Source organism: Talpa occidentalis, unplaced genomic scaffold (assembly GCF_014898055.3).
Source record: "Talpa occidentalis isolate TD23 unplaced genomic scaffold, MPIMG_talOcc4v2.1 talOcc4.8, whole genome shotgun sequence".
Taxonomy (NCBI): Eukaryota; Metazoa; Chordata; class Mammalia; order Eulipotyphla; family Talpidae; genus Talpa; species Talpa occidentalis.
In genome coordinates, this window is record NW_023605194.1 from 91,184,104 (window position 1) to 91,196,997 (window position 12,894).

Genomic DNA, 12,894 nt, shown 5'->3' on the forward strand with positions numbered 1-12,894 from the left:
TAGGTTAGAGGAAATCTTTCACTTTTCAAAACTTATTCTAGTTAAAATATGAGGTAATAGTACCAGATATAAAATGCCACTTATGGCATAAATAGAAAATATGTTACAATGCAAGATTCAGTAGAGCAGGCAATTCAAAGTAGAATGTGAAGAAAATAAAGAATAGTTTCAACCCATGAGGCTGATAAAAGGTGAAATTCAAGACAATGGAAGAAAGTAGTTGTGTAACTTTTTTTTTTACCATTAATATGCTCAGTAGATCTGATTTCCTTCTTAGTTTACTGTTTTGGTTACTAAAAACATTTGCTTTTCCTTCCTTCAAAAATTATGAATGACATATACAGATAAACCTAATATTTCTTTTGAACTAATGCACCAGTTTGAACATACTCTTTATTTATAATTATATTAGAAACACAGTAGATAATCAAATTCTCTATTTAGAGTTTATGTTTTTATTCTCTCCTAGTAATAATGTTAACACAAAATACATAGTTAAGAAGATGAATAATATCTCTGAAGATATTATTTATCTGAAGATAAATTATTTATCTGAAGATAAGATAAATAATATCTCTGAAGTTATGAGCAACAATGTACATAAATACAAGCACACATATTTCCATAATAACAGTACATCTTAATGAATGGGAGGCATTTAAGAAATAACTAGTAGTTAATTTACTGTTAAGTTTTAACTTATGTGCTGAAATTTGACTTCTATGCACATTTTTCTGTTGCCCTTTTATAACTGTTTAAAAATAAAATTACAGATACTTGGGTTACCACTGGGATGCTGAATACTCATACAATACGTCATGAACTACTAGACATTTTATGTTTAAAATGAAAAATGTGGGTAACACTTTATTTTAATGGTATATTAATTAGTTCCAAATTACAATGAAAATCCTATAGCAGTGAATAAAATATGACATCTACAAGAATTTGAAATAAATTTATTATGATCAGTATTATCACAATGAATACTAAATGAATTAATAACGATGAAAGACCAAAAGCATTACCAGGAAAGTAATAAAACATTGAGAAAAGCTGGAAGTTTCTAGTCACTTCATCATCAACTGAAATAAGTAATATAACCCTGGATAACACTATATTCATGTGTATCATTAGTGGCCAGAAATTAATTGACAATAAATGGAAAATGAAAAAAAATGCGTGGTTAGACAGCATTCCAGTAATATGCAAAATATATTCATTTTACAAATCAGAAGACTGTGCTTAGACTGACCTAGTGGATCAGCTACTGAGTAAATAAGGAAACAATACCCATTCTTTCTCATTATCATATAATATGCAAGTATTTTAGCACTAGGAATAAAATTCCTCTATTAGTGTTATAAGATGCAGGTTTTCCCTCCTATTCAAAATCAGAACACCCTAGTGACATCTTTTTTAAGCCCAAAAGGCATGAAGCAATTATTATTCATTTATATGGATGAATTTTTGTGCATTCCCAGACCACCAATATAACCTACCAAATCATAAGAAATTACACACAAAATCTGGAATAACACATCTACTAATAGCAGGAGTGATATGATACACATCCTGTAGAAAGTACTTCTGGAGAAGGAGCTGGGGGCCAATCACCCTGCTGGGGGCACTGCTCCCTCTGGAAAGGCTGCTGGAAAACCAACACTGAATGCTAGTATCACTCATGCCTTTTGTTATGGGGGATACCTGTATATTGATGTGTAGGATGATAGGGTTTTTTTTTGTATGTCATTTCACTATTAGGCCTTAGTGATTTAAAGGCAGGAGGTACACTGAACCTCTACTATATGTTCTGATCATCACCCATGTGCCTAATTAGAGGTCAATAACTACTTGATGATGAGACACAGGACTACATTTTACAAGCCAGAAACCATGTTTTGTTTTTCATTAATAGTCCCCCCCTTAGTAGTAGTAGTAGTAGTGCCATTATTGTTACTATCATTATTATTTCACACTTCAGTGAATAATCGCTTGCAAATATGTACTAGATCATAAAGTGGTATTATCAAAGTTTATCATACAAATTTATATTAGTGATTTTTACAATGTCTTATATTTATTTTTCCTCCATTTACTTCTCACCTGTCACTTGATTTCCTGAACAATTAAGACCTAAGAAATTAGCAGAAGGGATGAGAAGTAGAGGGGGCACTTGAGGAGCACAATAGCTGGACTGCGACTGCGGTATCAGTGCCTGTGTGGGAAAAAGCACTCTGGGTCAAAATTCATTTGATCTTTATCTTTTTTGATATTTGGCCAAGAACTTAAGGTCACAGTCTGAGCAAGGAGAGTGTTGTTCTAGAGAAGAGGCCTGCTGTAAGGTATCAAGAATTGTTGAGGAGAGGAAACACATGGGATGGTGGCCAGTATAGGGATTCAGAGCCTGAGGGGGAAAAGATTATCCACAGTGGTAAGCAGGTGTCAGTTCAGCACAGGTAGGTACAGCTCCCACTGTGAGAAGAGGGGACCCCCCATAAAGGGGAGAGGGTCCTGGTAATAGGAGTTTGGTTCCATACAGCGGGGTAGATCAAATATGTGATAAATTGAGGACAATGGGAGCCAGGGTTTCCTTACTGTTAGAAAGTAAAGTTTATTGTAAGAGCAAAATTAGCAACTAATTAGAGTCAGAGGAAGGGACTCATATCTCTCTAAAATGATTATATTACTTGTTTAGGTAAATAGGACTATAAATTATCCAAATTTAGGGACAGGAAACCAACCAGACAAGTCTCAGAATCAAATAGGAACTGTTGATGATGTTGAAGTTCTGGGACTAATGGATTCCAGAATCAGGCCAGCTCAAGGATCATTATTATCCTTTAGGTTGATACAAGGTAATGAAGCTCAGGCAAAATCACAGTATCTACTATATTCCTTTCCTCTATCTACCCTTGGACTTTATGTACTTCGTGTACTAACCTCCATGCAAAGGCTTCATGCTTTAAATTCCTCCACCTCAATCATAATCTTTGGACTCAGATGGGTCAAAGTTCATTTGTTCTTTATCTTTTTTGATCTTTGGCCAGGAACTTAAACATTCTAAATGCCACTTTCCTCAGTTGTAAAATAGGAATAATAAAAATCACTTCATAAGATTGTTGTTGATTTCAAAATAAATGTTTGTGAAAGTACTTCAGAGTTCTCAGCACACAGCAGTTATTTAAGAACATTTATCTTGTTTACATTCCATTTTCCTATCTCTATGCATGCCCCATACCCTTTTAGATGGGAAAGATCTGGAAATTTGGTAACAGGATGCTTGGTCTCTACAGTGTTTCTATAGAACTTCTATTCCTCTTTCTGAGCAACAGCTTCCTCAGTATTTCCTAAATACGCCTTTTCTTAGCACTAAGTCAATTAAAAGAGATTTTTAAAAAATATTTATTTATACAAGAACTGGGGTACAGTCAGAGGCATGGAAGGGTGAGAGAATTCACCAGAGACAGAGCGGGAAGCAGAACAGGCAGACAGACTGAAGGCACTGCTGAGGGGAGAGGACAAGATAGGAGAGGTCTGCCATGCCATGTGGGTATCTACCTGGCTGGCTGGGACTCGAACCCGCACTGCAGAGGCTGAGACAGCTTCACAGCAGTGCGCTCAACCCGCTGTGCCATGGGGAGGCCCAATTAAAGGAGATTTTATCATTAAATTTTAATTTCTTTTACCAGCACATTTCATCTTCTTCAACATCACAAACTTTCTCAGTTTTGATCTTTTTAAATCCCAAACTGTGCTGCATGTATGCTGAAAGTTACTCAAATACCCATCTAGAAGTCTGCAGTCATAATGTAAATATTAACTTGTAAAGTGAGTTGTATTTTAATAGGAAGGACTCACAGTAAAATGATTTGATTGTACACTTCACCAAAGATAAAAAAGAGTTTATTGTAAATGTGCATTGTGAAAAGTAGTTTGAGGCCCCCAATTTTTCCTTTACATTCCAGCAATATCAACTGCATTTAGTTACAGTATCACTAATAAAACTAATAAATGATCTCCCTTTAAAAAAAGAAAAATACACAGATATGATTAACTTCTATCAGATATAAGATATTACAACAAATATAATTTAAAGATAAAATATTTTGCACATTAAAAAAGGTTAGTCCATAGCAAGTAATGAAGAGACACACCAGTGCACAGATATGAGACAAAGAACATAACATCAGTGGAAGAGGACATTTTATCTCATTCTTACCAGCATTTCACAGATTAACTAGAAAAAAAATTAAATAAGGATAGGAGCAAATGAGCAGTATAATTAATGACTATATATCAAACTCTCCACAAAGAAGATAATAGAAATGACCAATAAGTCACCAAAACAATCTCAATAATTCAGAAGAAATGAAACTAGAATAGTGAAAGTGGGGAAAAAAAAAAAAGGCCAATTCTAGATTGAGTTACAGTTACAATAGAGCATTATGTTTTTTGACCTTATAACATCCTACACACAATACTCAGTTACTTTGATGGGCTGAATGCCCACCTAACATTTCCTGTATGGGCACCCTTCCAGAGGATTGCTGTAGGTTCAACAAAGCAGTCCTCCTCTGGTCTCTGGCTCCCCTCTCATATCAGCTACTCCCCATACAGCCTATCACTTCCTGGAGTTTTAAATCCTCCTCTGTTAGTCAGAGAAGCTTGTTTCTTCCTTGTGGATTCCCAGACCCTGGAAGACTCAGGGGTAAAGGGAGCATTCAGTAATAATATAATTCCTCAACAAAGGCAACTTTCAACTTCAGAGTCATTCTGGTGCCAGCTGTGGGTAGAAACATGTTTGCCACTGCCTTGCCACCAATATAGAAGGAAGATGTTGAAACAAATCAAGGAGAACTAAAATTGTTTCCTCTGGGTCTGTGGCCTCCAGGTTACTGGATTTGGACACACATGCTCAGGCAATTTGGATTCTGGACCTTGGTGCTTGCTGCCACTTAATTCATCAGACCAGTGTAGTGAGAACAAAATCTTAACTAGGGAGATCACAGATTTCAAGAAACTGCTTGAGTGACGATGCCATAGAAAAACACTTCAATTCACAACGCTGGGTCCTTACTGAAATCAGCTTGAGCTGTTATCTCTGTCTCCTGTCTCTTTATAATCCACCTGCTATGGTAACACTCATTTAAAACTTTTGCGTTAAGTCATGTGAGTTCTTTGTATATCTTTGTGATCAGTCCCTTATCAGTTGACTGGGGTGCAAAGATTTTTTCCCAATCAGTGGGATGTCTCTCTGTTTTGGTTAATGTCTCTCTTCCTGTGCAGAAGCTTTTCAGTTTGATGTAATCCCAGGTGTTTATCTTTTCCTTGACTATCTTGGCTTTGGGTGATGAGTCTTTAAAGATGTTTTTGCAATGTATGTTTTGTAGTGTTTAACCTATATTTTCTTCTATATAGTTTATGGTTTCAGGTCTTATGTCCAGTTCTTTTATCCATTGAGTTTATTTTTGTGCGTGGTGAAAGGTAGTGGTCTAGTCAACCCAAATGCCCAAAAACAGATGACTGAATCCAAAAGATGTGGCATAGATACACAATGGAATATTACTCAGCAATCAAAAAAGATAAACTCATGCCATTTGCAGCAACGTGGAAGGAACTAGAAGGAATTATGGTCAGTGAAATAAGTAAGCCAGAAGGAAAAAGAAAAATATCGGATGGTTTCACTTATAGCAGGAATATAGGGAAACCAAATAAGACATCAGTGTAAAAAATAATAACAGTACAAAACACAACAAAGAAAAAACGGACAATTATAAAACAGAGACATCCTGCAGGGGAGGAGGAGGGAGAGGGCTCAGAGGGAGGGAGGGAGGAGCACGGGGGATTGAAGTGATGGTGCACGGGTGCACTGGGGAAGGAAACTCCATGGGGACTACACCTGATGGGGTGAGGGGAAGCAAATATTGTTTAAAAATTAACTATGATGTAAAAATAATAAATAAAAATGAAAGATTAAAAAAAAACTTTTGTGACTTATGTTGCAGGCCACACATGATGGGAAGGATGGGGTGCTATTTATTGAAGGAGGGAGTATATTAGTAGGAGACTCCTGCTGAGGAGTAACAGCTTAGAGTCCAGCCGGCCCCCCGCGGGACCCCTCACTGCTGACATACCTGTTGGAGAAGTAGTACTGTCTGCCTAGGTCCTTCAATTTAGTCTGCAGCCCGGCTAACGTGGCCATAGCCTCTGGGCATCTGGTCTACCGCGGTGTTGCCGTTAGTCTCCTAGGCAACCTGGATGAACCATTCAGCCCGCCCGGGGGGGGGCTCGCTAGGATTTACGCCCCCCTTTTCCAGCTTGTTTCAGCTTTCGGAGCTGGAAAACGAAAACGAAGACATTTCACGCAGGCAAAAATGCAATTCAAGAGCTTGGGTCTCTGCCTGGAGCGCGAAGAGGTGAAGGTGAGCGCGCGGAGCCCGGGGCAGAGGGGCCGATGGTCGCTCCCACTTCCGGCTTCCGCTGCGGCCGCTTCCGGAAGCTCCGCTCAAAATGCTCAAGTGCTGCGGGCTGGTCGCTGGTGCGCTGCCGCTTGGGGTCTGTTCTCGGGCCTGAGCCTCGAGCCCAGGCTCCTGGGTGTCGTTAATGTTCGGGGCCGCCGGGCGCCAACCGATCGGAGCTCCAGCCGCCGGGAACAGCTGGTGAGGCTGGAGGCCCGGGGGCGGGCGAGGAGGAGCGGGGGAGCCGGCCAGAGGCCGCGGGACCCTAAGTGCCCGGGGAGGGAGCGGGGGCGCTCGGGCCTGGCGCGCTCCCTCGAGCCGAGCCGGCCGCCTGGGAGCCAGGCCGCCCGGTGTGAGGTAACGTCGGTGAAGGGTGCGGTGCGGGCCGGCTGCCCGCCTCTCCCGCGCTCCGCCGTGAGCCCGGAGTCAAGCTTTCTGTAGCCTGGTCTCCTTGGATCTCCTCGTCGATCGCAGGCGAGACCTGAGGTAGAAGCAGTGGTCTGAGCCCAGGCCCCCGCCCCCTCTTGCCCTTTAAAATTTACTAGCTGTCTTGGGAGAACAGGTCCAGAAACCTGGAGTTCTGAGAGTTTGATTATGGGTCCTCTCACCCTTTAAAAAAAAAAAAAAAGGTGGAGTAACCTACCTGTTTCTATACCTGAAGGTTTCGTGTTGGTTCAAATGAGATGTGTCTAGACATCCCCTAAAAACAGATAAAATGTCAGGATTCAGTGTGGGATTGGACTGCGTCTACTGTGTCCTGTCACCATTGGCTCTTAAAGTAACACATTGCTGTGACCTCTCAAAAGCACGATCACAAATTAATAGCCTTATCACAACTCTGTGATAGGAGATGATCACAGGCACGGAGTGCATTTGTGACTTGACTCCAATCGTCACACACACACACTGTTGCCTCAGAACTGGAACCTGTGTTTTGCATTTCTCGTTGATAACTGTAATGCCAGTCCAGTTGTGGGTTTTTTTTTTTTTTTTTTTTTTGTTCTCCCAAGCCCCTTTCCTACGAGTATACCCATGACAAGCAGTGAAATGAACAGCAAATGTTCTACTGACTGTTCTCAAGCATAACGTATTGAGCAACTGGTGAAAAGATGAGGACAGGGAGGTTTCTAAAAGTTTGTGATCTCAAAGAATTTCTTTCGCATCACATATCACTGAAAAGTTAAAAGAATAACTTGCACCAAATGTTTTGCATGGCATCAGATCATTCTCTATTTCTTTTCCTAACGAATGTGGATGGGTTATACTACAAATCCCTATATTTTACCGTGAGAAAAACAGGAAACACTTTTTTTTTTTTTTAAATTGAGGTAACATTGCTTTACAACTTTGCCTGTGTTGGGAGTACAGGTTTACCTTTTCAAATATGTGGTACCATACCACACCCACCTCCAAAGCACCAGTGAGCTTCCCTCACTGTCCACTGGGCTCCCTCCACCCTTTTTCTCTTTCCCCTCCTCCCCCTCTGGTAGCATCAGTTCTGCAGTCAGATTCAGGGGTTTGTTTTGGTTTGGTGTTTTGTTTCTCTACATTCCACCTATGAGTGAAATCATTTGGAATTTGTCATTTTCTTCACTTTTGATGGACATAATTCCTTCAATGAACTGTGTTTTTTTTTTTTTTAATGGTGATATAATTTGCATAAAATACAATACATAGTTCTTAAGTATTTAGTATTTGTAGTTTGGGCATTTGTATATACTGTGTAATCACCACAGAAAGCAAGATACTGGACATTTTCATCATCCCACAGTTCCCTTTCAGGGCATCTTTTCTAACGTTGCCCCATTCACTATCTTTGTGTGCTGAGACAAAATATTCTATGGAGGTTGGTTTGCTCTGCTGTGGGCGATGTTGATTCCTTGGTTAGGTGAACATCTAATTAAAAAATAAAACCATTCCACTCTTTCCTCTTCTTTCCACCTCTACCCAAATGATGGTCAGGTACCTCTTTTTAATAGAGAGGCCCTCTTTCGTTCCTCTTGTCAAGATCCTATCCTGTTTTGACATGGCAGCATGCTACTCATCTTTCCATATGGCACTGTAGAACATCGTGCCTAGCACTTACCCTTGCTTTTGAGTGAAAGTAAAACCATGATCAATTAAATGTGTTCCAGATAACTGAAAGTTGTTATTTCTAATTTATCTGACACTGCCCTCCCATCATTCTAAATTTCTGAATGGAATTTTCTATTCATTCATCAGATATTTGCTAGACTCTGTATGTACATTTTATCCCAGTGATGAAATCTCAGAGCAACTGGTATGCTACTACTAGGTTGTTAACTTGGTGTCAGATTTCACATACATACATAAATACATACATACATACATACTTACATCTCATCTCAAGTATATGTTTGAAGTAGTGCTATAATTTCTTCGCATTTTAGAAATGGTGAGATGCAACAAATAAAATTAAATAACTTGCCCAGTATCATATTTTGCAACATGACTTCAGTGTGAATGCATATATATATAATATATAAAATATGTGTGTATATATATACATATACATACATGTATGTAATTTTAACCCCCTGTTATACTGCCTACATGTTTGAGTAAGATACCCTGACTTTAAAGTTTTTCTCTGGTGTCGCAGTTAGCTTTTAATTTTTAAGCCCCAAATGGGTAAATGTAGATGGTTTATATCTTAGCAATTTGTTAAAAAGTAGAACTGATTATTTTATAATTTTAAAGCCTAAGGAAGAAAAGTTTTATACAATTGAAAAAAACCTTGATTGTTGCATGAGTGGCAGGAAGTGAAAATTTCCTTGTGCAAGTTGTTCTTGTAAGTGATTCATTTTATACTTTACAAAATCTTAAGTGAGATTGACCTCCACTTTCTGCCTTATTACTCACATACAATTTTGAAATAAAGGGTGCAAAAACTTTTGGTAATTATGTTAACCTGCCCTTAAAAATTGAAGTCATTTGGTTCTCCCTGGTGGTGCAAGGGGTTAAGCATCAGCGCTATGAAGCTATCCACAGCCACTGTAGCACCCATATGGTATACCTTTCCTGTCTCCCTGCTGCTGCTCCCCTAGGCAGTGTATTTCAGTCAGTCTTCCTGTTTTGTTGTCCACTCTGTCTCTGGTGAATCCTCTCACCCCCCGCATGTCTGGCCTGCACCCCACCTCTTGTATGCATAAATAAATTAATTAAAAAAAAAACAAAGTTGCAGTCATTTAATGGCTATATCACATTTAGATGTTAGATCGACTTTTCTTTTTTTTTTTAAAGATTTATTCATTTATGCATACAAGAGCTGGGGCACAGGCCGGAGGTGTGGGGGGTGGAGGTGAGAGGGTTCACCAGAGACAGAGTGGGGAACACAATAGGCAGACTGACTGAAATACACTGTTGAGGGGAGCAGCGGGCGAGTCAGGAGAGGTCTGCTGCGCCATGTGGGCCGCTCCCTGGCTGGCTGGGGATCGAACTTGTGCTGCAGAGGCTGCGGATTGCTTCATAGGTTGTGTCTTAAACTCTTGCGCCACCAGGGAGGCCCAGATCGACTTTTCTTGATGTATTTTTTGTATTTGCTTTTATAGAGCTATTGTTTATTTTTAAGAAGATTTATTTATTTATTTATTTATTTATACAAGCACCGGGGTACAGACCAGATGCGTGGGAGGGTGAGAGGATTCACCAGAGACAGAGCAGGGAACAGGACAGGCAGACTGAGGAAATACACTGCTGAGGGGAGCAGTGGGCGAGACAGGAGAGGTCTGCCAAGCCATGTGGGACCCTCGCAGGGTGGCAAGGATCGAACCTGCACTGCAGAGGCTGTGGACAGCTTCATAGCGTTGCACTCAACCACCCGCACCACCAGGGGAGGCACTATTGAGCTATTATTGACAGAACATTTTATTAATTAACTTTATGACATAATGATTCCATATATGTAGATACATACCGTGAAATGATCACATGAAGTCTAGTTAACATTCATCACCATGCATCATTTTCAATTTTTTTGATTAAAAAAATGATGAAGTCTTCTCTTTTAGTTAGTCCCTTCAAATATGGAATACAGTGTTGTTGCTGTAGTTAGCTTGCTGTAAGTTATATACCCAGGACTGACGTGTTTTGTAGCTGGAGTTTGTACTTTTTGACACCCCTTCCATTTCACTCATTCCCTTCTCTGCTGCCCCATCTCTTCTCTGTATGAGTTTGTGATTTTTTTTTAACTTTATGCATACAAGTGAGTTCTTATGGTATTTGTTTTTCTCTGACTTACTTCACTTAGCATAAAGCTTTTGAGATTAATCCACGTTGTCTTTATTGTTTATTTTTACTTTTTTAGTGATTTATATTTGAAGTCAATTTCTGGGTTTTTAAAGAAGGGTTAAAGGTTGAATTAAACAGATTTTAAAAATTAATTCCTTGATAATAAAACTTAAATCGTTGCTGATATATTGAACTAATATGTATCATAGCATAATATCAGTATAGCTATTAGATATTAGTGTATAAGTATAGACATTATGATTATATTTCTGTTAGGATGGATAGCATATGTATAACTATATACAAATATATATATCTTTATTTAACTTGGTGTTGTTACAGGGCAACCCCAATATAAAATGGGTTGCCTGACGGTGGGTCCTCACCCACGGACTTAAAAGGGACTTACGCTGCAGACACACACAAAAGGTTAACAAGTGGTTTATTTACAAGGGAAGGGGAATGAGGAAATGTACAACTTAGGGAGAAAAGAGGGAGATAAATTCTTAAATGCATCCTACCCGTTCCACCCACCTGGAGTCCCATATGACCCACGCAGACCAAACCTGCCTGGCCAAGAGCAAGAGCCAAGTGCCCCAGATCCCACTAACATGGCTGGTTTTTATTTACAAAGAGAAAATGGCTGCTTAACTCCGCCCTTAGGTTCTTGCAGCTTCCCTTTGGGGATCATGGGATTCGTAGTTCCCATGTCTTGATTGAGTGGGGGTGGCATCCCCAAAGCCTATATGGAGTTTGCTCAGGACATCCTTTCCCCCCAACAGTGTGGTTTAAAATAAAAGACGGTTAAAAATAAATTCTTTTGCTTCTGGACTTTGTTTCTGAAGTTCCATTTCTGTTTGGTATTTTGATTGTTCTTAGGTCTGGAAAACTGCATAGTGAAAATGTGCATTTATTTAAGTACCTGCTTTATTTTATTTTATTTTATTTTTTTTTGTCTTGAACACAAATTCAGTTTGTTTGAATCAGGTTTCTGTTTCAACAATTAGGAATCTAAGCATTGCCCTGTATGATTTTGGGCAAGTCCTTTGTTAATCTTGGTATAGATTATTAACATCATTATTTATGGCGACCTGGAAATGTTTAAACCATCTTTCATAATTTCCCTGAACTGCCACTTTAACTTAACTAAAACCTCAAATTATCTGGTTTGCTGATGCAGTAGAAAATTTGAAATCTGGATTGTCTATATCTTTAGTCAAGTCTTATTTTTTTTCTTTGTTATTTGTTCATTCATTTAATGACTCAACAGCTTGTTCACCAAACAGATTTTTTGAAAAAACACCTGTATGTGTCAAGCATTACACTGGGTACTTGTAGTTAATATTCATTTGTCTTCACTCTAATTCCTGTTCTAGGAATCTAGAGTATATTACATAATTCAGTAATTACTGAGCAGTTACCATGTATAAGCAATGAATGAGAATCCTCTCCTACATACTAGAAGCTTCCCTGGAAGCACTTTAATATATGTGTGTTGATGTGAATTGGAATTAATCAACTTTTAGACTCTTAAATTCTTGCTTGTTTTAGACTTTGACTTTTTATTGACTTTTTTATTTAAATGGTTTTGTGTTCAGTGGTTTACTTTTTTGAAAGCAACTAAAAGTATAAGGAAAGAAGTTTTGAGTGAATCTTGAGGTCACTCATTAAAGTTACCCAAAAAATCAAAGTAATGTTCTTCACATTTAAATAATAAACAAGCTTGCCTTAGTAAATCAATATTTGGAAAACAGAATTAGACTTTCTCCTAAAGCCTTTTACTTGTTGATCATCAAGTAACTGGAGTCAGTAGAGGATTGCTTTCTGAGTGCCCTATAGTGAGGTAAGTAGCTGTTGTCCCTACCATCTTCTGCTGAGTGCCAGTCAGGGGAGCTTTTGCTTTTGCCCCACTTCTGGGACATGCATTTTTCTGTTTGGTGGAGAATGCCTGACTTAATTTGGAGGATCATTTTCTTTAATTTTTTTCTTAACATTTTTATATTTTTAAGATAGAGGCAGTTCAGATACATAGCAATAGTACTTTTAAACTTGGATATTTTTCTCCATTCATAAGTCTTTATGGAGTTCTTGAATTTCTTGAAATTGTATGTAAGATTTTTGCAAATATCTGTTGTCACCACTTTTCCAACATTCAGAATCACAGAGTGATTCAGGAAGTTTG

General features: G+C 38.8%; 2 protein-coding genes across 4 annotated transcripts in view; one reads left to right on the forward strand and one right to left on the reverse strand.

Moving 5' to 3' along the window:
* SPATA17 (spermatogenesis associated 17) overlaps positions 1-6,423 on the reverse strand; it is a 135,099-nt gene extending 128,676 nt beyond the window's left edge. The window contains exon 1 of the mRNA XM_037497738.2: positions 6,138-6,423. Within this exon, the coding sequence (XP_037353635.1) occupies positions 6,138-6,205 (68 nt within the window). The 5' untranslated portion in view covers positions 6,206-6,423. The remainder of the gene's footprint in view (positions 1-6,137) is intronic.
* Positions 6,424-6,489: 66 nt separating this feature from the next.
* The window catches only part of GPATCH2 (G-patch domain containing 2), a 150,108-nt gene continuing 143,703 nt past the window's right edge, over positions 6,490-12,894 (forward strand). For 2 of the 3 annotated variants that reach the window (XM_037496550.2, XM_037496552.1), the window contains exon 1: positions 6,490-6,662. In XM_037496550.2, the coding sequence (XP_037352447.1) occupies positions 6,607-6,662 (56 nt within the window). In that variant the 5' untranslated portion in view covers positions 6,490-6,606. Of the gene's footprint in view, positions 6,663-6,865; positions 6,948-12,894 lie in introns of those variants that run through there. The other variant, XM_037496551.2, reaches the window with a different exon arrangement.